Below are 27813 nucleotides of genomic sequence, written 5' to 3' on the forward strand. Positions count from 1 at the left end.
AGGATGAAAAGGGGTACAGCAACATGAAAATGGATGAGATATGCCTGTGTAAAGAAATCAATTCAAAGTCCAAAGGAAGAGACCTCCAAGAAACATGCCTATTCCAATGTGGGTGCATGTAAAAATCTGTAGAAAACGGCAGGGGCTATCTGTATCTATATCTTTCCTGTTGTTTTGAGGGTTTTCTGGAATTTTGTTTGCCTGTGAAAGACGTCATTTGTTCACCACTTTGTGACAGTACAATCGTAAAAAATGAACTATAATGCATTGTGATTAATGAATTAGCTTGGAAGAAATCTATATCCCAGGATTAGATGGTATGAAGGCTGAAAAGCGTGACTAGTCGCACACAGAATGGATGGGCATGGACACACGGGCCTGTGCTCCAGGCCCCCAGTAAACACTACCCTCACCCAAAGCTGGATGAGCCTCACAGCAGAGTATCCCTTTCCTTATCCCATTCATTTGGTTTTCTTTCCACTGTAATTGCTTTACTTCACAGCTTTGGGCCATTTTTAAACGTGTCCATACACCAGCAGTCACTTTATTTACCACTGTTTGTAGTAATTCAGTGTTTCTCCAAGTTGTATTTGAAACTAGCTCCTGCTAGGATTCTGTCATTGGTGCAGGGGTTTGGTTGTTTAAATATTATTATCAGTCCCGTCTGATTGAGGCAATCACAGAAGTTGCACATGGACAAGGGAAACAGCAGAGCTGAAATCCACTCTCTGTATATGTAGTGATACTCAACAGCTAACCATGTTGGCTGACATTATTGTGATCAAGTGGAAAATCTATCCAGCTGAATGATGCTTGGGAGCTGTATTTTCTAAGCACTGGTGAACACAGAAAGAGTTGTCATTCTAATAACTCTGTTAACCTGAAATCATTCTTCTAAGGAACACTTTAAGTTAGTTACGTAGGGTAGACATTTTTAGTCCTCTGGGCAAGCATTAACTGAATTTTATGTGAAATACTGCTATTCACAAAAACAAGTAGTATAGCAGTTCACAGACTACATTTCATACCAGCTATTAAAGTAACTGTAATCCAGAGGAATGAGATACAGTATGTCACAATTGAGCAATTGAAAGGGTGGAAATGTCTGACCCAAAGTGGCATCCACAAGTAAAACCTAAAAGTAAATTTACTGCTCTTTTGGTTGATAGAACTGAAAGAACTTGAGAGATGTAAACAAGGCCTCTGTGATGATCAGTGGTTGAGTGTCCTTGCACAGATGTGGCATAAAGAATATGCTGAAGTGGATCTGGGATGCTGGCAGCTTTTGTACTGACTTGACAAAAAGAAAGCTTTAATGTCATGAATACAACATAGTCCAAAGTTTAAAACTAGTGCAAAGCACTTTCAGATGGTATTCTTATCTTCATACCCCAGCATGACTGAATTATTCTTTCTCTACAGGGGTTCCAACTAGGTTTCCTTCACTAATTCCACCCTCTCTCAGGAGGCAAAACCTAGGGAACCCCAAGGAACCTCAAAGGCAATGACAGGCCAGAACGCCAACGCCAGCCAGCCCTGGCACCCTACGGCGCCCCTGTCGGGCCTGGCGCTGCAGGTGCAGGAGGTCTACCCCTTCCACGACAGCTGGAACGTGGCCTGCTTCGTCATCCTGCTCCTCTTCATCCTGACGGTGGCGTCGCTGGCCACGCTGGCCTTCCTGTACGAGCTGCTGGACTGCGGCTGCTGCGCCAAGGGCGAGACGGAGCGTGAGCCGCGGGGGGAGCCGGGGCTGTTCCGGGCCATGGTGACGGGCGTGCGCAAGCACCGCGTGGAGGTGGTGTAGTTCCAAACCCCCCCCCATATACACATACCTCCAATACCCCACACACCTTAACGGGAGGAGGTCATCTCTGTTAACAGCACATCTGTCATTTGAGGGATCTGAAGAGGAGGACAGAACATGCCCCAGTGATGCAGCTGGATTATTCACTGGATATTTCATTGAGGGGAGGGCACTACAAGTCCCCTCACTGTCAGCCACCTCTACGATATGACTGCAAATTCTTTGCGACTGCACTGTTCACATTGATTAAATGTATTGTAACGCTCCTGGAAAGAACCAACGTACTCACTACATCTCATACCAGATCACTGCTATTACAAAACAGCTCTGTCATATTTAATTAAATGTGGGTGGTTAGAATACCAGTATGCACAGCATATACTTCAATCGATGCACTTAACCAATGCACATGCAAATCTAAATTCAAATGCACTTTAATGCAGCCAGTTATAGCAGGCTTCAAAGACTAGTAATTGGGCTGCCAATAATTCAAAAGATATTAAACCCAGATATCCTTGAAATTGTTCAACACTGTCAATGTCACCACCATCATCACAATGGCAGAGTGGTACCTTCACCATCGGGGTCACTGTGATGTGTACCTCTCATTCTTTCTCAGTACTGCCTTGATGCTCTCTTTACAGAGGGGAAAAAAACGAAAATGCGCTCTACCTGATCTCTGTTCATTTTATGCACCTGTATAACACAACACACTGTCTTCAACTTGCCTTAAACCTATGTACGTTAATTAAAACTGAATGTGTAAATATTTGTACAACATCATTTGTTTCTCCCCGACTGTCTTCAAGTCATATTTCATTTATTGATTCTTTAATGTTGTCATCATGAACTTAAATTAGGGCTGCTTATTTGGTAAAGGACTTTGTTTACTACTGAAGCCCAGGCAATGACTAGTAACACATTGGTGTTTGTCCCTCGTCAGTAAAAGGGTTGTATTAAGTAAAAGTATTATGAAAAAGTTAAAAGAAAGTTTACAAAAGTTAGGACCAGCCACACTAAGATTCATATAAGAGTTGATATCATATTTAAAAATAAATACAAATAAATAAATTACACTCTACTGGGTTCCAAATCATGATCATACATAAGGAAAAAAAAATATCCGTCTAATTCACTCGTGTCCTTTCATGGATGTAATAACACAATATATGCACATGACTACAATATTCAAGAAACATCTGTAGGAGTGGGTGGTTGCTTCTAGCGCATTTTTCACGTAGTTGAGGAAGTCAGCATACACTCTAAAAAGTTCGATACGCGGCCTATTTCATGTGCGCAGGCTCAGTGAGAAAGGGGAAGTAAGGAAAGAGAAGCTACGTAAACATGAACCTCATGGCCATGTGAAAGTGCAAGAAGGGTCACAACGAGCTAAAAGCACGGCCAGACTACTTTCAAAGACAAAGTAATGGCAGTATGTCATTACGACGAGGACGAGCTAGTACATGTAGCAGGGGTCGAAGCGTCGCACTCTCCGTCGCGGCAGCCCCAATCTGTTCTTTTCGACCGCACCGCAGAGATAGTGAGAGTGAATCCTGGAGGGGCGGTGAGAGTCTCGGAGTCGAATGGAAACGCTCTCCCAGAGATAGAAACAGATGGCTCCGATGAGCAGGAGCTGTTACTACCGCAACCCACGGGCTCCATATCTGCCACAGGTTATAAAGTGAAGCGGACGAGACAAAATCGATTCTGCACACTTTCGGATAAAGAAAACGTTTCGTCTTCAGGTGAGCCCCACCATAAAACGCTTTGAAGACAACGACGAAATAGAGTAACATATACAGGCTACAAGTTAACTGGAGAGCTGTGTTGCTAACATAGCCCTCTGGTTATTGTCATGAGAATGACTAAAACGCAGAATTAACGGTTTTAGTAAGAGGCAGCTGTAGTGGCCTCTGGGTTGCAATAAAAGATGTTTGGTAGTAGTTGGAGGTCGGCCCATTAAAGTTGCATTTTAGAGGCTTCATGAAGGGTGGGGTTGAGGCTTGTATAAAATCACACTCTGGCCACCTGGTGATCTCTGAAATTTGATTTAGAAGTGCTTCTAGACAGGCAGCTGGGTGTTACTGCCTCTGAATTGGGATGTTTTATGAATGATCCGTGCTTAATGTAAGGGTGTGTCTTCATTAAAATGTTTTAGGACTTTGCCAAACTCAGGCGAGACTGAGAGAGATGCACCCTTGAACTTCAAGCTATACCTGTGTTATATAAATGTACTTTTTTTAGGATAAGCACAGCAACTGAGTCATTGTGTATTCTGCAATTTTCGGAGTCACGTGGTATTGCTATTTAGTGCTCCCATGATGGTAAATTAATTTCAGATTACCGGCATTTGAGTTTCACTTCCCCGCTTAATTTTGGAAGTTGCTAGGCGACATGGAAAGCCAGAATCCAAACAGGGCTTGCGATATTTTCTTGCCTTTTTAGGTTTAGTGGACTGTACAGAGAAATCCAGGAGAAATGCTGTTCAACACCAGTCAAACAATCTGTCTATTGGTGGTACCCATGAACATCCATCTTCCTGATACCGTTAATTTACATTGATTCAGAAATGCCACATGGAGGCACTAGTTTATGACCTTGTTTGGTAATCATGCTTACACCCGATGTGGGACATTAAGAATTAAAATGCGCATGTGCAAGCAAGACTTAATAATGGTTTCGCGATGAGACCTGTTTGGGTTTTGATTCTCTTTATTCAGGTGACGATAATTGTTTGACTGGTAATTCCTTTTAATCTCTGACTACTTTTTCATGTAGTATGACTCATTCGTAGTTTGAATCATATTCATTGCATACCACGGTCACAGTAGCATAGTGACACAACTAAATGCAAATTCATGGTAACAGGTAATATATGTGGAGGAAAAAAAAAAATCAAAATATTTGCAATTTAACCCCTTCTATGGCTGTCTTGGTTCAAAGCTGATGATGAACCATTGAAAAAAAAAAACGTATTAGGCCATTATATTTCAACAATTTCTCTCTTAGATATTAATTTTAGTCCAAGTACCATTGTTACAGCATGCCTTTGTAAGCATACTGTGTGATTAAATTAATAAACTGGTTAGTTAGTTGGGGGAAACTGTAACCCAGTCTGAATGCTGTCAAGGATATGAATAAACTCTGCTTTACTTGTGGCTGTCACTTTGACAGTAGACTATTTTAGGAGTGCGCTCCTGGATCTGTTGCTATGATGACAGGAAGAGGTGCTTCAGCATTCGAGAAAGAAAATGTTTTTGCAGCTATGGTACAGGATCAAATTTTGAAAGAGTATTACTCATATCAGTCTGTGAATAAGTAGACCTTTTGATGTTCATGTGCAGGAGCCTGTCTGTTTAATGTTGCAGACTCATTTGACTGCCCCCCCCAAAGGACAAAGATACTGTAGTGATACTACACCATGTGCCTCAGCTACTATGCTTTTATTCATCTTTGTGTTTTCCAAAGAAAAGGATGAATTCTGCTATGTGACTGGCAGTCTGGGATTTAAGAGTTTGTTCTATTGAATCAGTACTTTTATTATATCATAATGTGATGAGCACACTGTTGTTGCTATTAGTGTCAAAGTGTACGCAGATTGCATGAGGGTAGAAACTGGCTAGAATTTAATTTACTTTTTTTGCCAAAAAGATCATGTTAGTGGAATTTTTTGTGTGTTTGTGTGTGTTCCTCACAAAAGGTCATGGTGGCTGGGAGCTGAACTCTTTTCCGGAGGACCCAGAGTTTGCTGAGGTGGTACGGAGGGCTGAACAGGCCATTGAGAATGGCGTCTTTCCTGAGAGAATTTCCCAGGGTTCTAGCGGTAGCTACTTTGTGAAGGATCTTAATGGGGTAAGGAATGCAGCAGCCAGTAACTGCAGAGGATATTCCATTAGAAGTTTCCATATAAACCTGCTCTTGCTGCCATTTAAGAGGTTATTTTTAGGCTGAAATTCCACAACAGCAGTGTCACGTGTGACATCTGTATAATCACCTGCATAACCATATTGGCTGTCCAGGTCAACTGAATTTTAAAAACAGAATATTCCACTCAAAATAGTTGTTTGTGCACTGTAGCAGTTCATTTTTATAGCACCACCTTCTCCCTATGGACCCACAAAGCACACCTGCTAATCTGCATGACACCATGCATGTCTTCAACACCAAAAGCCTGGGGATGTTTGTTGGCTTTAGGAATACTTTGTTTCAGTGATCTGAAGTGCAAAGTGTATCTTTGTTTTCCAGCAAGAAGTCAAGACATGGAGCATTCCCCTTAATCCCCTACATTGCTTTAATTATAGTCTCCATCTGCTTTCAGAAAACAATCGCTGTGTTTAAACCAAAGTCTGAGGAGCCATATGGGCACCTGAACCCCAAATGGACGAAATATTTCCACAAGGTGTGCTGCCCCTGCTGTTTTGGGAGAGGCTGCCTCGTTCCCAACCAGGGCTACCTCTCAGAGGCTGCTGCCTCACTTGTTGATCAAAAACTGGGGTTAGGGATTGTACCTAAAACCAAGGTAAGTCTTTATTGAAGCATATGTCGGGCCCAGTGTAATTCAGTTTTTGTTTTTCCTTTAAACGTGCATGAATTTATCACTGTATATTTTGAATAAAAAATATGAAAATCAGTAATGTAAATACTGTGTGACATTTTAAAAATGCAAGTCTTGTGAAGTGCTGCTCAAAACACAAGGTACACATACAGTATATTGACATAACGTTATCTTGCAGGTGGTGTTTTTGGTCAGTGAAACATTTCACTACAGTGCAATTGACCGTGCAAAATCAAGAGGAAAAAAATATGCCTTAGAAAAAGTTCCCAAAGTTGGCCGAAGGTTTCACCGAGTCGGCTTGCCCCCTAAGGTAAGGTGACTCTGCACAGCCATGGTGATCACATGATCTTGAACACATTATCCTCATGCATTTCATAACTGTCATTATTCACACAACTGCCCATAAATCAGTGTACTTCAATGAATCTGTTCTGATGTTTTTTTAACGATTCTTGTCTCTTTTGAATCAGTCTAGCATTTCCAGATAAATTTTTAGTTACTCTACAGTAGTATTGGAATTACAGGCTTCTTGACAATTTTTGTGATGTAGGAAAAAAGAAACTTACACTGTTTGTTTTGTGCTCATGCTTTGGTTTAGGTGGGCTCTTTCCAGCTTTTTGTAGAAGGCTGCCATGAAGCTGATTTCTGGCTGAGGAGATATGAGGCTGAGCCCCTTCCAGAAAACATGAGGAAGCAGCTGCAGTCCCAGTTTGAGAGACTAGTGGTCCTAGACTACATCATTAGGAACACAGGTGTGTATATTGCCTTGAAGTGTGGTTACCTTTAGTAGCTGTTAGTTATTATTAGTTACAGAGAAAAGGAAATCATTCTTCAGCAAAGGAGCATATGTCACAATTGAGAGCATCAGTGTGTTTTGTTGTTTTCTGTATCTAGACAGGGGAAATGACAATTGGCTGATCAAGAATGAGATATCTGGTAGCAGCAAAGTCTCTGAGAAGGTGAGATGAAATGCATCTTCCTGATCATTTCAGTAGGTGGAATGTATGTATGTGTTCTGTGGTTGAAGGTGAATGTAATAATGCTTGTCAAAGCTTATAGTGAGTCATCATCAGGGGTCCTTTCCCAATATGAAACAAATGTGTTTTTGATACAGTATCACTTACTAGCTGCTAACTGTATGGGGTGGGATAGTCCATTTTTTCTGGTATTTTCCAGATGAAGTATACACTTTCCTTACAGTGGTTTTAAAACAAAGAAAATAACTTGAACATTCATTTTTTTAGGACACTGAATGGGGTGTGGAGAAAGACTCAGCTATCAAAATAGCAGCGATAGACAATGGACTGGCTTTTCCTTTCAAACACCCAGACGAATGGAGAGCATGTAAGAGCAAATCTTCAGTTCTTTGCTGTCCCAATACTTGTATGCCTATGGAAAGTTATACTCAAAATATACATGTCAGCCTTGCTAGTGTACAAATGAGTCCCATTAAATTATAATCATATGTTATAATTTACATGGAATCATATTTTAAATGGTAAATAGTTATTTAAAGGTATGTATGTGTTCTGATAGATGGAGACAAGGCAGGATTAATGCTCACTTAATATTGTGATGCTTGCTATTGAGCAAATTAATTTTCACGGGGGGAAAAAAATTTTTGCTTAACTGTAGTACAAGGGTTTGTGTGAGATTATAAGAGGGAGTTAAAAGAAACAGAAGAGGGAGTAAGTAAGCTCATTGTTCTCTTACATTTATTTAAAGTCAGATACTAAGAAATGGTAATATGTAGTAGGCACACATGAAACCTCAATTAAAGTGCCCTGTTAGTTTGAGCATAAATATCAATTTATACTATTAAATAAATACTATTTCTCACCGTAGTGACAAACTGAAATCACTGTAGCAAAACTATTGACCTTTCTAATGCACAGCATCTATGAGGACTGGACATTGTTCTCAGAAAAAATTAGAATAAGGCTTTCTTTTTCCCTCCGCTTTTCCTCTGCGCCACCATTGTCCATGAATTGAATCAAAGTTATGTAGTTCTTCATTTAAATTCAGTAATTCTTGTAATCTGAAAGGCCCTTTTGTTAGTGGTTGGAGTGATCTAAATGCCCATGTGTCCTGCTGCCACAGATCCATTTCACTGGGCATGGTTACCCCAGGCCAAGGTGCCTTTCTCCCAGGAGACCAGGGATCTGGTGCTCTCCCAAATTTCAGACATGAACTTTGTGCAGGACCTGTGTGAGGATCTGTACGAGATGTTCAAGGTGGGCCTTCTTTTTGTTGTCTTGAATGCTTTTTTTACAGTGCTTTTCAGTGTGCTTACTTTTTCATTCACTAATGATGGCTAACCATCCTGACAGTGGGTCTCATCGAAACAAAGGGCATTTTCTCCTCAGAATTTAGTCATGAGAAAATCAAAACATTGCCTTAACCCATTTATAACATTGTATTTGTCAGGTCCACCATGCAAAAAAGATTTCAGTCTGAATGAGGTTGTCCTGGTTAAATAAAGGATAAATAAAATAAATTTGAATAATTGGTCCTTCTGCATGGAGGAGTGCCAGGCTGTTGGCTGGGTTCTTCTGTCTGAGGTTTGAATGTGGTCACCTCTTACTTCATGTTTGATAACAGTGTGAAGAACGCTGCTTCTGTCACATTATAAAAATGGTAAGATGCAGGGTTTTCAAAGATATCTTGCAGTTAGGTTTTATGTCATTCATTTTTCAGAGTGAAATGCCACAAGCCATCCGTAGTAGCAATGTACAGGGTGCCTACGTAGAACATGCTTCATGCTTTACATGCTTCATGCTTTGAAGTGCCTTTTTTGGATTTACTGTAGAGGTTTCTAAGTTGCTTTTATTAATTCTTTTGAGCCTTAGCACTATTACGGAGACATTTTTGTCTGTACAGTTACCACTAGTGCTTTACCCATAACAGTCCTGTGTCTTGATAGCTGTTAAAATCAAACAGATAAAATCAAACAATAATGTGGTTATTCTGTGATTATGAAAGTAAAAATGTCTCAAACTGTACACTTTCCTCTTTTTAGGCTGATAAGGGGTTTGACAAAGGCACATTTGAAAAACAGATGTCTGTGATGAGAGGACAAGTAAGACTTATTTCTATTGAAATAATGAAGATGTTACTGTAATACCTATCTGTCTGTCTGTCTGCCTGTTTGTCATTATTAGTATGTTTTCCTGCTTTTTAACTGTACAATTGTTTCCTGACCAAAGGTGTCACGCTGCCATTTAAATATGGATTTTTAGAAAGTAAAATAAATAATGGGCTTCATTAAATCAATTGCTGGTACTACTGTTGCAATGAGGAATCAAAATCCATAATTATATCTGAAGCAGCCTATTTTAGTGTATTCTTACACAACACAGCCTATAATGAGAGAGAGGGGCACAGGGTATTGAATGTTATCTATATTAAAGCTTGGTCCACGGCCCACTGCCGCCTGCAGATTCTGAATCTCACCCAGGCCCTGAAGGACGGGAAGAGCCCCATCCAGCTGGTGCAAATGCCCCGCGTGGTGGTGGAGCACAGCAGCCGGAGCGGTCAGGGCCGGGTGCTGCGGCTGGGCAGCGCCTTCACCCAGAGCTTCCACTGCAAGAGGCCCTTCTTCTCCTCCTGGTAAAGGGGCTGGGCGCCAGGAAAGAGACTGGCATCTCTGGCCTTGTAACAGAGTCTTCCAGAGTAGCCAGCAGCAAGACTGCCCAAGACACACTTTAGGATGTTGTGGGGACCCACTGTGATAAGCGGACTGTGCTAGTGTGCAAGCGCCAAAATCTTTGATTTCGATTCCAGAAATATATAAGCTTACATATTGCCAAATATGTTGCTTGAATGTAACTGTTGTTTTTTTGTCACTGTGAAGGAATATTTTTATACATAGAATGTATTTTCTGACTGCCTTGTATTTAAATGCTGGCTGCAATATACTCTTTGCCACAGTGGGGCACTCTGTCCTCTTCCAGTTCTTACTGAAACAGGACTGGTCAATCCATATTAATCTTTGACATGCATCCCTATTGACTGTTGAACTGAAATATGATTGTAAATAGAAATTTTGAGCATTAAATTAATTTGATTTAAACTGGTTTAAGATTTATTTATTGATCCCTTATTGGCTTTGATATTAGAATCCATGTTTAGTTTCATTAATGAACTGATACTTGCATTCATTGCAGGAAATGAAGATATTTTATAATTACAAGGTAATCATTTAAGAAAGTAATCTGCCAACATTTCAGTGGTTGATTTCCTCCTCATTACTCCCATTTTGTACACTTACAGTGACTATATCAAGCATATACTGTATGTGTATCTGATCAGCGTACAGCTGTCAAGGAAATACTTACATTTCTTTTCTGTTAAATCATTTTATTTGTTCATGTAGTGTCCTTCAAATAATGGAAGGCTTTACGTATGCTCCTGTCCAGAAGTGTTCGACATTTTGTATTTTATTATATGATGCAAAATTGGACTAAAGTTTCATTCATATTTTGGCCTTTTAGTCTTGTTTCCTTTTTGATACAGGTCTCCTTAATGTTAAAAAGAGGAACTACTCCCTTAAGGTCTGATTTCAAGAGTGGTCTGTTACGTGTATGAAATGACACCCAGGGTGCCTTATAGATACAATATTCAGGTAATGCATATCATTCTTTGACAGCTTTTTCAATGTTCAGTCTGGGGTTTGCCTTTTACAGATGGTGATACTGTGTACTTGTTTGATAGACTTTTGGCACAGCAGCTTGGAACTGAAGTGGTATTAATGTGTGTGACCCTCTTCACAGAATAACGTGATATATATATATATATAATATATATATGTCTTTCTATTGCAACTTGTGCTTGTCTATGACTTGTATAGACCTTCATCTATTTTATATTGTACAAGCCTGTGGTAACTTGCAAGAATGCTGATCATGTTGTGTAAAATTTTGATCATTTTCAAGGCAATTCCGTTTTGGGATTGTCTTTATTTCTTTAACTGATCAGCTGTGGTTTGAAGGTGACTGACGTCTCTGCCTTGTCCCAGCATAGCATACCATCCAGACATCTGAACAACACCTTCCTCCACAGCCAGCCCAGAGTGCAAGGGAGGCCTTCCAAAAGACCAGCACCCCATGGCTTATTTAGGCACAGGAAAGGGAAGTGCTGACACTCTTCCTAGGATGTGCATGAGATTGGGTGATATTTTGAAGCAGACTTGCTTTTCTTCTTTCCTTACTGGTAATTCTTGATGAAATGAACAAAGAACCCCTTGAGTCAACTTTGTGGAAAGAGTAGGAAGTATCAGTTAACTCTAGGCTAGATTTATAGCTAAATGACATCCCATTTCATGCATCTTTTATGTTCATAATGCCAATAATGAAACAATACAATAAAACAATTACACAATGAATAGTATCTTAAAGAAATTTCACTATCGCAGTATTATGATTATTTTTGTCAATAGTGTAATCCAGTCTGATAAATAATTCGGATTAAACAAAAATACTTATTTTGTCTGTTAAAGTATAACAGACAGTAGTTTATATTCACATCCCAGAGACTGTAGGAAGAGAAAGCCAATTATTGTGAAGGACATACTGTATCTTAAATACCAAATAGTTTGGCATGATCAAAAATAGCATCTTTGACACCACTCTAACATTAAAAATGCAGTACAAATGTGGAATTGATTTGCAGAAATACTTTTGCTCTTAAGTCTTTCTCGGATTGCCTAACATCATTTTTATATATAGGAGCCTGCTCACATACTTTTAAGATTTGCTGTTTTAAATCATACATTAGTGGTTGATTCAGCTTCTTTCCCCGACAAATTTTGTGAAAAAATGATGCCATCTGATCTCGTAATGACGTGGCTATCATTTTGATGACGCATTCAATACCGATTCCTATGGGATTATTTGAAAACTTTATAGACAGCAGATGTAATTCATTACTTAAGATTTACTTTTAAAATGTAAGAAATTTCTGTTCCGTTTTCTTCATTATTATTGTTAATTCAATCGATGGAATTTTTAAACAAATTTCCACATCAGCATCCCTTCCGACGACCGTTTTAAAGTGTAGTGCAATAGGGTCATTGTTTTAGGACCTTACATGTTGGCAGTGGGCGCGACCTAGTAACTTTCGTCCAGTGACATGTATAATCATTGTTGAGAAAATCGGTGTGGTGCCAGTGCACGCATCAAATACTATTTGTTCAATGTCTGATAATTAACTTTTTGTGAACAGTTGTGCAAAACTCCACAAGCAGATACAAAGCTACAGAACCGCAGGAGGGCGTATTACACTCGTTGTTGTCACGAGAGTACCCGGCAGGGCAGCGCCAGTTGAGGGACCTGTGGTTACGGAAATTATTCCTGTGCGTTCTCTGTTGAAGTTTTAACCCCGGTCACATCGCCTGACTCGGCATATTTGTTTTTCCACATACGATTTGGACTAAACGTTTTTTTTTCCTGCCAAGTTTACTTGGACGTAAGATGTCACGTTAGCAATGACTTTTCTGCCATTGACTTGAAGTTTTCTCACTGCGGGTGTGTTATGAGTTTATTGCATTATCGATGGATAATACGGGGAGCGCGTGATGCTGCGCCGCAGCTTTACTGCAGCCGAAAGAGCAAAAGTTAAACCTAGTTAAGATGACAAGCAGCGCGCACCACGAAACCATCCAGGTGGGGAATGGAGTTGAATCAGATTTTCGGGAATTTCAATCAACGCAGAAAGAGGTACCGAATGAAGCGGACAATGTGCATGACCAAAGCGCCAACACTGAGATCGACACAGAAAGTGAAGAAACGGGTATGCGATTTTGTTTCATAGTAAATACTATGCACGGGAATTAAATAATCAAAAATCAATAAATAAAAAATAGATAAAAATAAATAAAACAAAGACAAAGCACTAATGTTATGGGAAAAGACCAGGAAATAATAAACCGACAGTGAAGTGGGATGAAACAGCTGTAGATCACAGACTGTGTTACAAACGATTCTGTTTATGTGTTATGGCCTATTGAATGTAACCTGTTATTCCCACCTCAGGGAGCAATACTGGTCTGCAGTAAATGCTGCTGTAGGGCCTTGGTGTCTAGAGATGGCAACCCACCAGATTAAGATTAGCTCAACTGTTTCCTTGGCTAGAGTTCTGGGCAGGGGTTTAGTGTTTACTTATTTCTTTTTCAAACAAATAAAATATCAGTTTCCTGTTTGAATTGTTACTACCATCTCAGTTTCATCTGTAATATGACTATAGCTTTACTTTAATATTTCTAGTCATGTCTGTTACTACAATCTGTACTTGCTTATCAGTTTCAGTAGTGTGCTTTGTAATGTTTATCTACCTCACTTTAGTGTTTCCTGAATTTTGTTATCAGTGTCTCAGACAGAATGTGTTTCTAGGAGTGGAAATGGAAAAAAAGAGAGTAAGGGACAATTTTGAGGCATAGATACTGTGTCCCAGAATTGCCTTATTGGTTTCTGTTATCAACGCACATCTCCTGTCCCTGTCTGAAATGTAATAAGACTGTGTGGAATCCTGTATGTCTCTCATACTCACACAATTCATGTTTCCATTTTAGGCATCTGACCTTGGCTAGGACCTGGGAAGAAAGCACAAAATTCAGTTTTATTAGCATGTCAAGATTGTGAATCCAGATACTGTTTTTATGCAGATGGATTGATTTGTTTAGTTCATTGTTTCATTAACCCTCATCTCTGACGTAGGTCATCCTAGAAAAACACCATGCATCAAATGTGGTTGCTCTTCCATCTATTTCCAGATGCTTCCAACTGGGCTGATTATCATAATGGACTTGTATGTACACACAAAGTATGGCAAAATTGTTTGGTGTCCCCAAGAGTAGCTTTCATGTCTCTCTCTTTCAGAATGTGACCCCCCTCGAGATGTAGGCACTTCAAAAGGAATTTCAACAACCTCTGATGACATTTGTCCCACAGGTAGCTCTTAGAAAGTGCTAGCTCTCTGTTATTATATGTTCATACTACTGTGTGGGACCATGGGCGCAATGACCAGAACTCCTTCATCTACACTTCATTAGTAGATTGATAGTCCATGGTTCACAATTGGTAGTTGGAGAAAACGCTTTGATTGAATCCAGAGTGGCTCTATATAGGAGAAATACATACCTGTTTTGACCTTCATGAGATATCTCACTTGGCCTGTAGTGTTTTGAACATAAACATTTCATACTGCCGGTGCAGAAATGCAGAAATGAGTGGCTTATTTTGATTGCCATGAAAATGTTTATGTAATGATTTCCTATGCTGTGCTTCAAAACCTTTCTGCAACTGAACTGGAAATAACCCCGACACAGATCACTGTGGGAAGTGCTTGTGTTCAAAACACTATTTCTGTTGGTAATACAGGATTTGCTTGAAACCTTAAATGGCTTAGCTCTCACAACATGCATATGAAAATAACTTGTTAAATAGGTAGGTTTTATATTGATATAATAAACAATGCATCATTGTTTTTTAAAGTATTTTTTTGCCTGTACTCCTGCACATTGTATCTGCAAACAAGGGTTTGCAGACGTTTTCCCAGCAACAGGAGGCCTCACGATAAACTGTCCATTCACAGTGGAAAGTACTGTAACCAGGGTCTACCTTGGACCTTAAAGTCCTCCACTTGATCACTTATTAATCCCACTGGTCAGTCTGACAGTGTCATGCCATCGGGGTAAAGGGAGTTTAAAAAATAGCTGCTGCTGCATTCATTTATTAATACAGCAGCATATGTATAGCATTAAATGTAAAATATGTAAATTAATCTCATAGATAGATAATTCAGAGAATATATACAATACTTCAGCAAGAATATTGTTTACTCTGCTAATACTTTAGAGTGGAAAATGTTGAATGTAATGAAAACTGTAAAAACAATACTTACATGCTAGTCAACTGTACATAGTGAAGAAGAAATGAAAATATGTCAATCAATTTATATTTCCAGAGGTGGTTACGTGTAAATGTGGAATGTGAAACTTCCTTTATAATGTGCCCTTATGGTTTAAGAGCCTGTAAGATAGCTTTATTGAGGGCTCTGAGTGCAACTACCGCTCACGTCGTAAGAAAATCTGGTGTCATTTCTCCGGTAAACATTAACCAGATGAATTTTAACATTAGCCGATATCAATCTAGATGTAGTTTTAAAGTGTTGACTCTAAGCTGTTATGGTGGTGAAGTGAGAAACGGGCTTTGTGCTCGGGCGCATTGCAGTGCATTGACCGAGTGTGACTTCCTGTGCAGCGCTGTCCATGCGGCTGGCTATGGTGCGGGGGCCGGACAGACTTCCTGACGAGGGGCTGCAGGAAGTGCTGAGAGGGAAGCTGAGAGTCCTAGAGGCTGACAGCGGGGAGGTCACGGCCCTCTTCACTGTAGGTTTCATCAATGTGTGATAATATAACACACCGACTACATTTTAGTGGTGTGAAAGATAGAGTGCTGAAGCTATGATAACACCTTAGAACTCAGATTTGTTATATTTGGCCTGTGACTGACAGGCTGTGCTCTGCTCAGAACAACAGCAAAGTCCTTTGTGAGAAAGTGACTATACATCAGGCCTTTGTGAAGTTAAACTTCCAGCTTCCATGGGATCCGTATCAGGAGCAATCCCAGGGGAATTCTGGGAAATTCATTGTATTACCTTGTGTAGGTTTATGTAGCATTGTAATGCTCTATTGTTGGCACCTATTTTATTAGTGACACCGTAATCAATAAAAGATCCAGAAAATTGAATTCAAATTAGATTATTGGCATATGTTCATTTACAACATACAAACCATTTGAACCAAGCAACCTATTATTATTAAACTTAAACTTATTGTAGGGAAATATGTGTGAGAATTGTCCATTTATAGAGTAATATATTCAATGACCAGGCAGTTTTTGCTGTTGTATGACATTCTTTATCACTAAGTAAAGAGAGGAGCAGTGGGATTTTGGGAACCTTTTCACAATGTGGGACTTTTATGATGCTTTTGATCCTCTCTCTTTGCCTTTCTGTGGTGTTATTTTCTTGTTATTTTACTGATTTATTCCTCTATGCCACTGTTGAACATTGCTGTCGGTAACCATTGTGTGTCTGTCTGTGTTTTATAGTATTCCTCACGTTGTTGATATATTGCCTCTCACCTGAATACTTGAATCATTCTTCAAGTGATATTAAACATATACTGTACATACTGTATATATATTTCTTCATTGTGTTTGCCAGGAACTGTCTGCTCGGTTACTCTCCATTAACAGTGAAGATGATGCCATATTCATTACATTTAAAACATTTGAAGAGATATGGAAATTCAGCACATATTACAAAATGGGTATGTTCTGTGCCTGTCTCTTACACGATTTTTATGCGTAGAATAGTTCATTATGTAGATAAAAATTTCATGTCATCACATTTTGACAGATAACTTTTAGACATATAGAGAATCTGATAACATTTTTATATTTTATTTTTTATTTTTTTATGATGTATTCATTCCAGACATTTATCAAATTTTATATTAGGCTTTCTTGGACAGTGCATGGAGAATCTGCTGCTGGACCAAGTGTTCTGGTTGAACTCCTTGGAGCAGGATGATGCTGGAATTGAAGTATCAATCCAAGAGGAAACATTAAATCTCATGTACAAAGGGATCTTAATGCAGGAAGGTAATAATGTAGTGCCCCATCGGTGTGGTCCTTTCCCCTGCTAGTCAACTGTATGTTATCAAGCAGAATCATCTGCTTGATAACATGCAGTTGCAGTTGGGCAGATGGGCTGTACATTGAAAATGCTTGGGTGATCCACAGGGTCCTTCTTTGGGAGCTGCAGTGCTAATCAGATGTTTGACAGTTCCACATCTGGGAGTGATCTGTACCTGGAGCAAGGCGACATCGCTCTCTTTGAGCCCCCCTTCATGGGCTCAGGGTGGACAGTGCAGTCCCTGGTGGATGGAGCGAGAGGTACCAAACCCAAACCAGCCCTGGAACCCGTCATCCCTTTCCATCAGTGAGTGAATCCTCTCTGTTTTAATGAACCATGCGTTTGAATTTAACTCTGGCTGTGCTTAGATATTACCAGTCATAGCATATTTAGGGAATAAAATGCACATGGAAGGATGTGCAAACTTTCAAATGGTTAGTTTGGTTACCATTCATGAGAACCGGTAGATCCAGGGAGGATGTGCAATTTAATTATGGTATATAGCCCTAGTACACTGACAGATATTGTGACACCAAAATTTCAATCAGCTCTGTGTTGGAGGAGGAAATTGTCATGGGAATACACACTGATGCCTGTGCAGCTGTTACATCCACACCTGTGTGCAACAGCCAAATGAATCACCCTGTTGTTGAAAGAGAAAAGGAAGCCCTTCATTAACTTCCCCATATTATATAAGTAATCTGTTTATCTAAGGTTCAGGCAAAATGCAGTGCTGAGGCTATGGTGCAGCCCATTTGTACTGTTCCAAAGCAGAGCAGATCTACAGTGACAATATGTATTGCTTTATATTCATGCTTTACAGACTGATTGAGTCTGAAAGTGTCAGCAAGCAGCACATTTAAGTTGGAATTTTAACCCAAACTAATTTTCCCTGGCCTTCCCATAATTATTTACTCAATCGAGAGTTAACCTCATAATGGACACTGCGGTTCTTGTTCACATCACTGAAATGCTTTTTTTGGCTGGAAGTTTGAAATAAAATTTATAGTCTGAGAAAACTGGAGATTTGTATCACTGAAAGGCATATTGTGTTTAATATAAGGAATATAATATTCATAAAACACCAGTTATTTCAATAAACATATCAGTTAACATTTACATTTTCACTTGCTCTCCCATGCCATAAAGAATATGATTTAAGAATGGAAAACTCATGTTTATTTGTGTTTCTCCAGATGGTTCCTGAAATCATGTCCTGAGAACATCCTGGTTGGCAGTGGAAAGGTGGCATATGACTTCCCCTTCCAGTTTGGTGAGCACGGGAACCTTGGTTTGTCCAATTTAAGAGCACAAGATCAACAGCTTCAGATTGTCGACTGCCTTTCAGTAGAGTCTTATAAATGACAATGTCTGGCCTGCTTGCGGTCACAGCTCTTTGGACACTATCAGTTTGGGTAGAAAAGGGTTGACACTGTCAAAATATGATGTTGTTAAATATCTTCTGACGTCTGTGTACTCAGTAGCGGCTCCCTGTCTTTTATGTATGTGTAGCAGTGGGGTCCTGCATGGCCACAGTGGAGTACGACGCTTGCGGGCCAGACGAGCTGAGCTTTGAACGTGGGGATCACATTCAAGCTGTGGGCCTTCTGGTGTCCTGCTATGAGTGGTTCCTGGGGAAGCATGAGGCAACTGGAAACATTGGTTTAGTGAGGACTAGTCTGGTCAAACCCACAGATTCCCTTTGTGAGTAAGTGTCTCTCCAGGCTTTTTGCAGCAACCCATGAAATGTCATACTTGTTGTTTACAAACAGTACAGTCAGAATTGACAACTTGCTTAATGGGATGGCAGTGTAGCATAGTAGTAAGGTGCAGGACTCATAGCCAAAAGGTTGCTGGTTTTATTCCCTGCTGGGGCACTGCTCCTGTACCCTTGGGCAAGGTACTTAACCTAGAATTCCTATGTAAGTTGCTCTGGATAAGAGTGTCTGCTAAATGCCAATAATGTAATGTATGTGCAGTTTCCAGCCTGACACTGTAGACCAGTCATATACTGTGTAAGCATCCACTCTCAGTGCACTCTGAGGTCTTCAGGATATCATGGGGTCATGCTACTGTCTGAATTAAACTGAGAGTTATTTGCACAAATGAGAATGTTGTGCTTTTGTCAATCCTCTTGTTTGTAGGTCAGCAGACACATTTTTAAATAAAGAAGACAGGCTTCTGTTTAACATCAATGATGAACACACTAAAGAGCAGACAATCACTTTGCTGAATAAAACATCTAAAAGTGATGTTGGCACTGTTTACAAACTGGGTAAGAAAGATATTACATTCCTGTAAAGTGCTGAACCTATTTCGTTGCTAAGCTGAATGGCTGAATTCATTCCTGAAAATACAGATGGTTGTATTTAGAAAAATCTTATTTTATTTTTATGTATACACTCAGGCTCAGCATTACATGGTTATAGACTCAATAGGAATTAAAACAGAAGAATTAAAACAATCTTTCAGTTCTCCCTGTGGTTGTTTTCAAAAGGTACCTTTTTAAGTTTTGAATCCACCTGTTATGAATACCCGGCTGATGTAGTTCTTGTGATACAGTACTACATTATCCAAGTATAAAATCCAGTACATTATACAATTATACAAGTATAAAATAAATGTATAATGTCAGTGTTTCCTTGCCAATCAATTAATAATTAATTTCATAAGTTACAGTGATCACAGTTATTGACACAGTTTTTCTTCTGTTATTTATGTGCTGTGAATATCTTGACTACATATTTTATTCATTACAGATTTGATTGAACTTCAAGATTCTCCAAGAGGAATAAATCAAAGTATGCATCTCATTCACTGCAAACAATTTGCTTTAATATAAGAATTTCATGTTTAGTGCAACAGATACATAACAAATATTTTATTGTAAATAAAACCAAACACTGAAACTGTTCAGAATAAAAAGGTCTCTAATTGGTATCTCCATGTCTGCTTATGTTTTTCACCATTATCCCTGCAGATGGCCCCTACAACAATACAATTCCTTCCAAACGGGAAGAACTTAAAAGCAAGATAGACCTGATTTTAAGTGAACTGAAAGGGCCAGGCCCAATATCAGCCAAAGTCACAGAGCCAAGTTCAGTCAATGAGACCTCAGAGCAAGGCGAGGATGAAGGAGTGCCGTGCTTCGCTGTCCACTGTGAGGAGAGCAGTCCGAGCCCTGATGGCATCCTGTCTCTGCTCACCTTCCTCAACTGTAGCAGCTACAAGACTGAGTTCCGCACCCTCTATGACCACTCCCTGCATTTCCGCCACACGCTTTTCCAAGGCTACACAGAGGAGGAGGAGCTGGTCTCCTTCCTGGGGGTTGCTCGGGAGACAGCAAGGAAGAAGAGGCTGTACTGGGCCCAGAGCAGGATCTGCTTCCTCCTGGGCAAGATGTGCGCCAGGAAGAGTAAGTACTCTCAGGCCCGGGTCTACTTTGAGGAGACTCTGAGTGTGGTGAGGGATCACTTCACTGATATTTTCCTGTTAATCTCCGTTTACACTAACCTGGCCGTCATCTATCTCATGCAGAAGAACACAGAGAAATACTTTTCAGTCTCCGAGCGCATTGCAGCCTTATTGATGGGGATCCCTAACTACATCTGTAGCACAGAGAAGGAGCCAGAGGTCTTTAAGTACATACTTAAGAAAGCCATCCTGGCCCACAACAAGGTTGCCGAAGCCAGGGCCTGTTTCCTTCTGGCAAAAGTCTACTCAAAGCTAGACCGGGGTCAGAGTGCTGTACCATTCGTTGAAAGGCTGCAAGTTCTCGCTGACGAGATGCCAGAGATGTGCAAAGCGATGCCCAGCCACTATTACCTGACGTTAGGGAAACTTTACGGGGAGAAGTACCTCCCTCACCTGGCTGTGAGCTCGGTGAGACGAGCCTCGCTGCACCCCTCCGCCACGCTCACGGACTGCTTGATCGGGATCGGCTTTGTCCTGGAGAATGCCCCACGGCTCTACGGAGTGGGGAAGCAGGGCGTTCTGGTCCCCACTCAGGTAGCCCCTTACCTGAATCGGGCACTGGCTTTCACATCCAGCAAAGAAGATCATGTGCTCCGCCAAGCCATCTCTTTGTGCTTGTCACAACTGTTTCAGAAGCACGGCATGCTGGACAAGGCCATCCACTGCATGCACGCTTTCATCGACAGAGGGCTGGGGATGAGTTTGACTGACACCACCAACATGCTCATTTCACTGGCATGGCTGCACATCTGCAACCAGCAGCACCACATGGCCCTGGACATCTTAGACTCAGTGCTGTCCTCCACACCCGAGAACTGCACCACTCCCCAGGAGGGCGTCGTTTACAACATGCGCGCCATCGCCCTCAGGCACTCCGGCGATGTCAAGCAGGCTGCCCACAGCTACCAGGAGGCCATCGACATCTGCGAGGAGTTCGACTCCAGGCACAACTGGGCCATAGCATTGGCCAACTTCGGGCTCCTGTGTTTGCAAGCTAAGGCGAGGGCGCTCGCTGAGACCAATCTTATCCGATCGGTGGAGTTCTTCTCCGAGCTGGAGGACGAGGGCCACGAGGTGAACTTCATCACTGTCCTGCTGAAGCTGGGCCAGAATTATGTCCAGCAGGGCCAGCTGGAGAAAGGAAAGATTTACTACGAGTGGGCCCTCCTTATTGCAATTAATTCCAACCACTCCAAGTGTAAGTCTCTCTTATGGGGTTTTTACAATATTGAATGGTGCTGACAGCTGTAGTTAAAGGAGAGCTAAGGCCTTCATGATAGGAAAAGTACATGGCATGAGGCATGTGTGCAAGCCTCTTAAGTGTTAGTTTTATTAATAACAGTATCAACAGTATAAGATTCAAGTGAAATTTGATTAAAATAAAGTATTTTGCTCTCAACAAGTAATTTTCACTGAATCTAGTCGTGTGAAACATTTTAACACGGATAAGTGTTTATAAGGAATCTTTCATCCATGCCTTTATTCTTACCGTTACTTGTACCTTTATTGTCAGCATCAATGTGAGATGGCTCTCCTTATACATCCCCATTATGTTGCAAGTCATAAGGAAATAGTGGGCTCTTATAGTGGCTCTTCACTGCTCATTTTAAGCAGGGCTTCTCTTTTCCTCCATGAACCATGCAGTTCCACCAGCGGCACACAATGACCGCTTTGTGTGCTGTGTTCAGCCCAGCGGGTTTAGGAGTTGCACTGTAGATATAGCGCTGAGTGCACCAGCCTAACAAGAGTCAGAACCCATTGCTTTCATCAGCTGAAACAACATTGTGAAATATGAAATCTCACAGCTGGATTTCATAAAGGGGATCATCTGATCCTGGGGACAGGAATGAGTACATGCCTGTGGTTAGTTTATGTTGGAGACATGAATGTCTTTCACCTTCCCCTTGTTTATTTCCTTTTAAAGTGGACTCTTGCACTGGGACTCTCTTTGATGAATGTACATTCAAGATAGAAAAAAATATATTGGGGAAAATGTCATATGTCAGATATGTTTCACCCTTATTTCTTGTTTTGGTGTGCTGAATATATACTGAATATTTATTTACATATCCACACAATGAACTGTATACATCCAAACAATAGTGAGGTAATGACTGACTGATTTTGCTGTCACCCCCCCAGGCCAGCTGCAGGCCACTCGCCGTCTCTGTCACCTGTACCACGTGGTGTGCCCTGACGAAGCCCAGTGTATCATCTACAATGAGCATCTGCTGAATTTAGTGCGCAAGACTGGTGACAAGGGCCAAGAAGCAGAGATCCTGGAGACAATCAGCCAGCTGTACCTGAGTTTAGGAACTGAAAAGTGGGCAGAACCTACATCCTTTTCACTCACAGAGACCTCAGGCCCAGCATTATTTTTACAGAAAAAAGATTTTAACATACTGCCTGATCTGGCAGAGGAGGGGAGGCATTTGAAATGCAGCATGCGTTGGATGAGTCGGTTATTATAAGTTTCTGTAGAGAGTCTGAATGGACAACAACAACAGATGAGTCATACGTGTTCCTGCCACTTTGTAATGGGCCCTTCTCACTCACTGATTCTCCAGAGCTTACAGATCAGCGTTGGACTACACCAAGCGGAGCCTGGGCATCTTCATAGACCTGAGGAAGAAGGAGAAGGAGGCATATGCTTGGCTGCAAGCAGGGAAGATCTACCACATCTTGAGGCAGAATGAGCTGGTGGATCTCTATGTACAGGTTAGCGGATAAAAAAAGATGTTAACTCGTATAGCTGCGTATGGTTATTGTGCATCTACAGGTACCTCAGAACAGAAGAGACAAATCATCCAGTTTGCAAATTGTCAACATAGCAGAGTCAGATATGTGAAAGCTCTTGCTTGGTGGCATAAGACCTTATCTGATGGCTTGTCAGTGAGTTTCACGGTGGCTGTGTTTCCATTTGCCTTCAGGTAGCTCAGGACTCAGGCCTGAGCACTGGGGACACAAACTTCATTCTGGAGCTGTTGGAGGTGGCTGGAGATGTGTTCTTCAACACGTCCCAGGAGAGAGAGAAAGCTGTGGCCTTCTACAGGGTAGGTGACATAGTGCTGTGGGAATTCTCTCAGCAAGCCAGAGAGACTGGTATGGATGTAATGACCCCACACAAGGCCATGAAGTTATGCTTTATGCATAAGCCTAGCCACCTTATCTTTCTCCCTACAGTCATCAGCCTTCACAGTCCTTGCCATTTTCCTACCCACAATCATTCCCCACATCATTACTGTAAATGAGAAGTTGACCAGTTATCTTTCCGCTTAAATAAAAGTTAGGAAAATGTACAGTAAAAGTTTGGACAACTTTTATTCTTTATTTTTACTATTTTACACATTTTAGAATAACAGTAAAGACATCAAAACTATGAAATAACAAAAATGGAATTATGCAATGACAAAAAACATAGTAAGCAAATCAAAAATATTATATTTTAGATTGTTCTAAGTAACTGAAAAAATATTTTTAAAATATTTATTTTTTTGAATGAAATTCATATAGACATCAACTTCACTATTTATATTTGTCTAAGAAACAAATTTAAAGTATTTATTAAGTCTTTAGATCAAAATGTCTTTGAATGCATGTTTCCTATTATCATAATCAAACTTTTCACTGGTATTTTATACTAAATACATTTTCACTCAAAAAATATTAGCTTATATCCAGCAAACTTCCTCATCCATAGAACATAGGTGACAGCCTGGCCTGTAGAGAAATGATTTATTTTAAGGCCAGTGAGTTCATTTCTTGGGAGGATGTGTGGGTCATTGGGACTGTGTGTCACAGGACCGAGCCCTTCCTATTGCCGTGAAGACGGGTAATGTGAGGTCCCAGCTGCGGCTGTCCAACAAGCTGGTGGAGCTGCTGATGCAGCTGAAGCAGTATGGGGAGGCGGTGGAGTTTGCACAGGCTACGCTGGACATCAGTGTCACGCTGGGTAAGCCTGCAACCAGCTCTTAATGATCATGCGTTTCACACGTGCGGCTCTCGTCAAGGGCCCACTTTCACAGAAACCTTGCACAGCAGATTTATTAAAGATCTTTGGATGCCAGCATAAAAACTTTTCATGTTGACAGTGACCCTTCTGTGCAATTTCAATCTCTCAAATACACATACAAAAAATCCTGTAAATAACCACTAGGTGGCACCTCTTACCAGGCTACCATGCATTGACTGCAGCATTGTAATGTGCAGTTATGGAAGACAAGGGAGAACCTATTTAGGAAAGCTGTATTTTGAGTTTAAAGTCTCTTTTAATCTGACTGGATAAACCTGAGGGGTAGTCAATGTTCTGTGTTGTGTCTGTTGGCCAGGAGAACGCCTGAATGAGCGAGTAGCCTTCCATAGACTGGCTACTCTCTACCACTGCCTGGGTCAATACGAGCTGGCAGAACACTTCTACCTGAAGGCCCTGTCCCTCTGTCCCTCGCCCCTTCAGTTCGATGAAGAGACGCTCTACTACGTCAGGGTCTACCAGACCCTTGGGGACATCATCTTCTATGATCTCAAGGTGAGGGATCAGAATTTCAAGGCAGTCCAGATCACATTTTATGTAGGCCATTAGAATCATATGAACCTCTTACTCTGGATATGGTCCAGCCATATGCAGTAGCCTGTCAGTCATTATGGCAACTGTACTGAAATGATTGATCTGTGTTGAAGATGTCTTTCCTACTTCTATAGTTTTTACAGTAAATGTATACAATAAATTTGAATACACAGTCACTATACTACTATACATTCCACTGATGTGGAATATGAATTTGTGGTCTTTATAATTTCACACATTATCTCGTGAACACTCCTTGCCTGAACCTTAAACAGCACCTTTTCCCCCATATACTCTAATATGGGTAGAGTACTAATATATCTCTCTGATTACCGGGTATTCACATTGTATCTAATATGATAATATGTGACCAAAAAGATGATACCTTAGTGCAGCCACTGTCCAACCCCCCTAAAGCTGTACCCACCTGCTGCACTTAAGCACTATACTGGGCTGAGAGCTGAGTGTTGGTTCACACCACTCATGTCTTGATACAGGATCCGTACGATGCAGCAGGATATTACCACCTGGCCCTGGCGGCTGCCATGGACCTGGGAAACAAGAAGTCCCAGCTGAAGCTGTGCACTCGCCTTGCCACCATCTACCACAACTTCCTGGTCAACAGAGAGCTCTCCCTCTTCTTCTACCAGAAGGCCCGGGCCTTCGCCACGGAGCTCAACGTGCGGAGGATCAACCTGTCACCTGACCAGCAGATCTCCAGCACGTCCCAGTACAAGAGCGGCGCGCAGTAGCCATGACGACTCCTGTACTGGCAGTACACAGCTATGCAGGTGGTGAAATGGGAGGAGCATTGATGGGTATTTCAAACCTGGGTGAAAATTTAATAGGAGAGCTCAGAAACAAGTAACATGCTGTGAGCAGTGTAATTATGTATTTTAGGATTATTATGTGCTTATTTTCTACCTGTGTTTTCGTGTTATATTAATTTGGCTCATTCACTTGGGTGATCAAATGGATGGACTATAAATGCAGTATATTTAAGGGATCACTATTGTTAAATCTACATTGCACAAGCCATGTGGGGACATGTCACAAAAGAAAAATTGACATCAAACGTCTTGAGAATCAAAAACAATGCAAGCCCTGATCAGGACCTATTTTTATGAATTAATTCACAAATTGGGCATCACAAGCCTTGATTTGTCTAACACAGCTTTATGTGCAGGAAGATGATGGATTTGAATAATATGGGTTCTATGGTTGTCCAGTCCAGAAATTCTAGAACAATCATCAAAAATTCCACCTGTGTCACCTTATGTTAGGACTGACTACATTAAATGAACTAACAAACATTACTAGGATACTCAATAATGAACAATGGACAAAATACAATGCTGTAAATGCAAGAAAGTCTGAAATTAGTCCTGCCATTATAATTTGGTCTGAGTAGAACTGCGAGGTAAGATGTATTACAACTCTAACAAAAAGAAAAAGATTTTAGAATGTGGGCATCTTCCTGTGACCCTTCTCACAGTGTGTGTGAAATCTATCACAGGCATGAAGTGCTGTAGCCAGTAAAATGTAGTCCCAAACAGAGGGAGCTCTAAACAGTGAAAGAACCATGCAACCAGATATTGGCATTGATGTGTATTTGAATGGAAAAAAATGGTATTATTGCCAGTGATAATATTATTTAAATACTTCTCTGTGAAGCATGTGAACTGTGGAGAGAAGTGTTAATATGCATTCTTTGCAGGGCCAGTGAGCCCAGAGTAGGAGATGTCTCTCTCATACCATTCTGTTTACTCAAGTGTACAAAGTAATCTTACAAACTTCAACAAAAATGTCAGGTGTCCTGTTAATTCAAATTCAAAGGAATAAAGAATTTGATGGCAACAGCAGGCTGGCATCGCAAAATTCTTCCCCAATGATACAATATAAAGTGCAAAAATTCTCTCTGACTGAATGCAGTACATATACTACCAGTTGGTGGAGCAGGGTTTATAGAGGACCTTTTAGTCCAGACACTAGTATCTGTATGTGTATGTGGAGGGTGGGTGGGTCAGGGCTGAGGGTGTAAAGGCCTCATTTCTCCTCTTTGGCATTTGGACAGCCATACACTGACAGTGAGGCTAGAGGCCACACATGAACTGCTGCTGTCCTCATATACACTCTAAAGCTGAACCAGCAAGTTTAAGTTCACCGCTCTCTTCATCTTCAGTAACTTTAATACAGCAGCTTTAATACAACCATCTGCAGCCCAAAGTTCATACAGCAAGTAAACAATAAAGAAATAATGAGATGAAAACAAGAAGATCATGCACAGTACAGGATGGGATACAATATATGCATTATTAAAATGTGTGATAGTAATGTATTATTTATGTATTTTATAATAATAATTAAAATAAACTAAATTTCAATTAAGCCTAACTGTAGGGAATTATGTAAAAACCATTTTTATAAAAAGGTGCGTTTTAGTTTTAAAGTTTATAGTTTTAAAGCTGGCCTTGGATGGTGCCTCATATTTTAGCTAGGCTGTTCCACAATGCAGGGGCATAAAAACAAAATGACTCATGAGGACACCCAGTATTTGAGTATTGTTGGAGGATGAAGAGGGGCAGTGAAATGATTTCTGCATCGTGTCCAGTGCAAGCTCGATATAATCAACACCACCTTAAATGAACAATTTGTTATTACATTGTGGAACAGACTACAGGGATTAAAGACAGTCAAAAACAAAGTATCATTGGTTTG

The 27813-nt window shown here is 40.7% G+C and overlaps 3 protein-coding genes across 3 annotated transcripts; all 3 read left to right on the forward strand.

The window, feature by feature from the left end:
• The first annotated feature begins 1504 nt into the window (after positions 1–1504).
• LOC118793600 (small integral membrane protein 18-like) lies at positions 1505–1811 on the forward strand. Its single transcript, XM_036551827.1, has one exon. It carries the CDS (start codon positions 1505–1507, stop codon positions 1802–1804), a length of 300 nt encoding a protein of 99 aa, XP_036407720.1. The 3' UTR covers positions 1805–1811.
• A 1325-nt stretch (positions 1812–3136) lies between these two features.
• LOC118793367 (phosphatidylinositol 4-kinase type 2-beta-like) lies at positions 3137–10353 on the forward strand. The gene is made up of 10 exons (XM_036551520.1): positions 3137–3549; positions 5505–5656; positions 6123–6323; positions 6538–6669; positions 6958–7111; positions 7254–7318; positions 7604–7703; positions 8460–8593; positions 9379–9438; positions 9799–10353. The coding sequence occupies exons 1-10, from the start codon at positions 3231–3233 to the stop codon at positions 9970–9972; spliced, it is 1491 nt and encodes a 496-aa protein (XP_036407413.1). The 5' UTR covers positions 3137–3230; the 3' UTR covers positions 9973–10353.
• A 2303-nt stretch (positions 10354–12656) lies between these two features.
• On the forward strand, positions 12657–26973 carry LOC118793467 (SH3 domain and tetratricopeptide repeat-containing protein 1). Its single transcript, XM_036551662.1, has 17 exons — positions 12657–13148; positions 14234–14305; positions 15617–15744; positions 16584–16689; positions 16880–17023; positions 17165–17363; positions 18254–18330; positions 18570–18765; positions 19202–19332; positions 19817–19858; positions 20038–21729; positions 22674–22854; positions 23099–23249; positions 23462–23584; positions 24333–24483; positions 24860–25056; positions 25593–26973. The coding sequence occupies exons 1-17, from the start codon at positions 12989–12991 to the stop codon at positions 25845–25847; spliced, it is 4005 nt and encodes a 1334-aa protein (XP_036407555.1). The 5' UTR covers positions 12657–12988; the 3' UTR covers positions 25848–26973.
• The last annotated feature ends 840 nt before the right edge of the window (positions 26974–27813 follow it).

This window comes from Megalops cyprinoides, chromosome 18 (assembly GCF_013368585.1).
Source record: "Megalops cyprinoides isolate fMegCyp1 chromosome 18, fMegCyp1.pri, whole genome shotgun sequence".
Taxonomy (NCBI): domain Eukaryota; kingdom Metazoa; phylum Chordata; class Actinopteri; order Elopiformes; family Megalopidae; genus Megalops; species Megalops cyprinoides.

Excerpts from the sequence above, each read along its gene's own strand:
- LOC118793600 (XM_036551827.1), top strand. The coding sequence starts at position 1,505 with ATGACAGGCCAGAACGCCAACGCCAGCCAGCCCTGGCACCCTACGGCG.
- LOC118793367 (XM_036551520.1), top strand. The coding sequence starts at position 3,231 with ATGGCAGTATGTCATTACGACGAGGACGAGCTAGTACATGTAGCAGGG. Across the intron at positions 5,657-6,122 it reads TTGTGAAGGATCTTAATGGG|AAAACAATCGCTGTGTTTAA; the intron begins GTAAGGAATGCA and ends ATCTGCTTTCAG. Across the intron at positions 6,670-6,957 it reads GAGTCGGCTTGCCCCCTAAG|GTGGGCTCTTTCCAGCTTTT; the intron begins GTAAGGTGACTC and ends GCTTTGGTTTAG.
- LOC118793467 (XM_036551662.1), top strand. The coding sequence starts at position 12,989 with ATGACAAGCAGCGCGCACCACGAAACCATCCAGGTGGGGAATGGAGTT. Across the intron at positions 19,333-19,816 it reads TGGCACTGTTTACAAACTGG|ATTTGATTGAACTTCAAGAT; the intron begins GTAAGAAAGATA and ends TATTCATTACAG. Across the intron at positions 23,250-23,461 it reads TGGTGGATCTCTATGTACAG|GTAGCTCAGGACTCAGGCCT; the intron begins GTTAGCGGATAA and ends ATTTGCCTTCAG.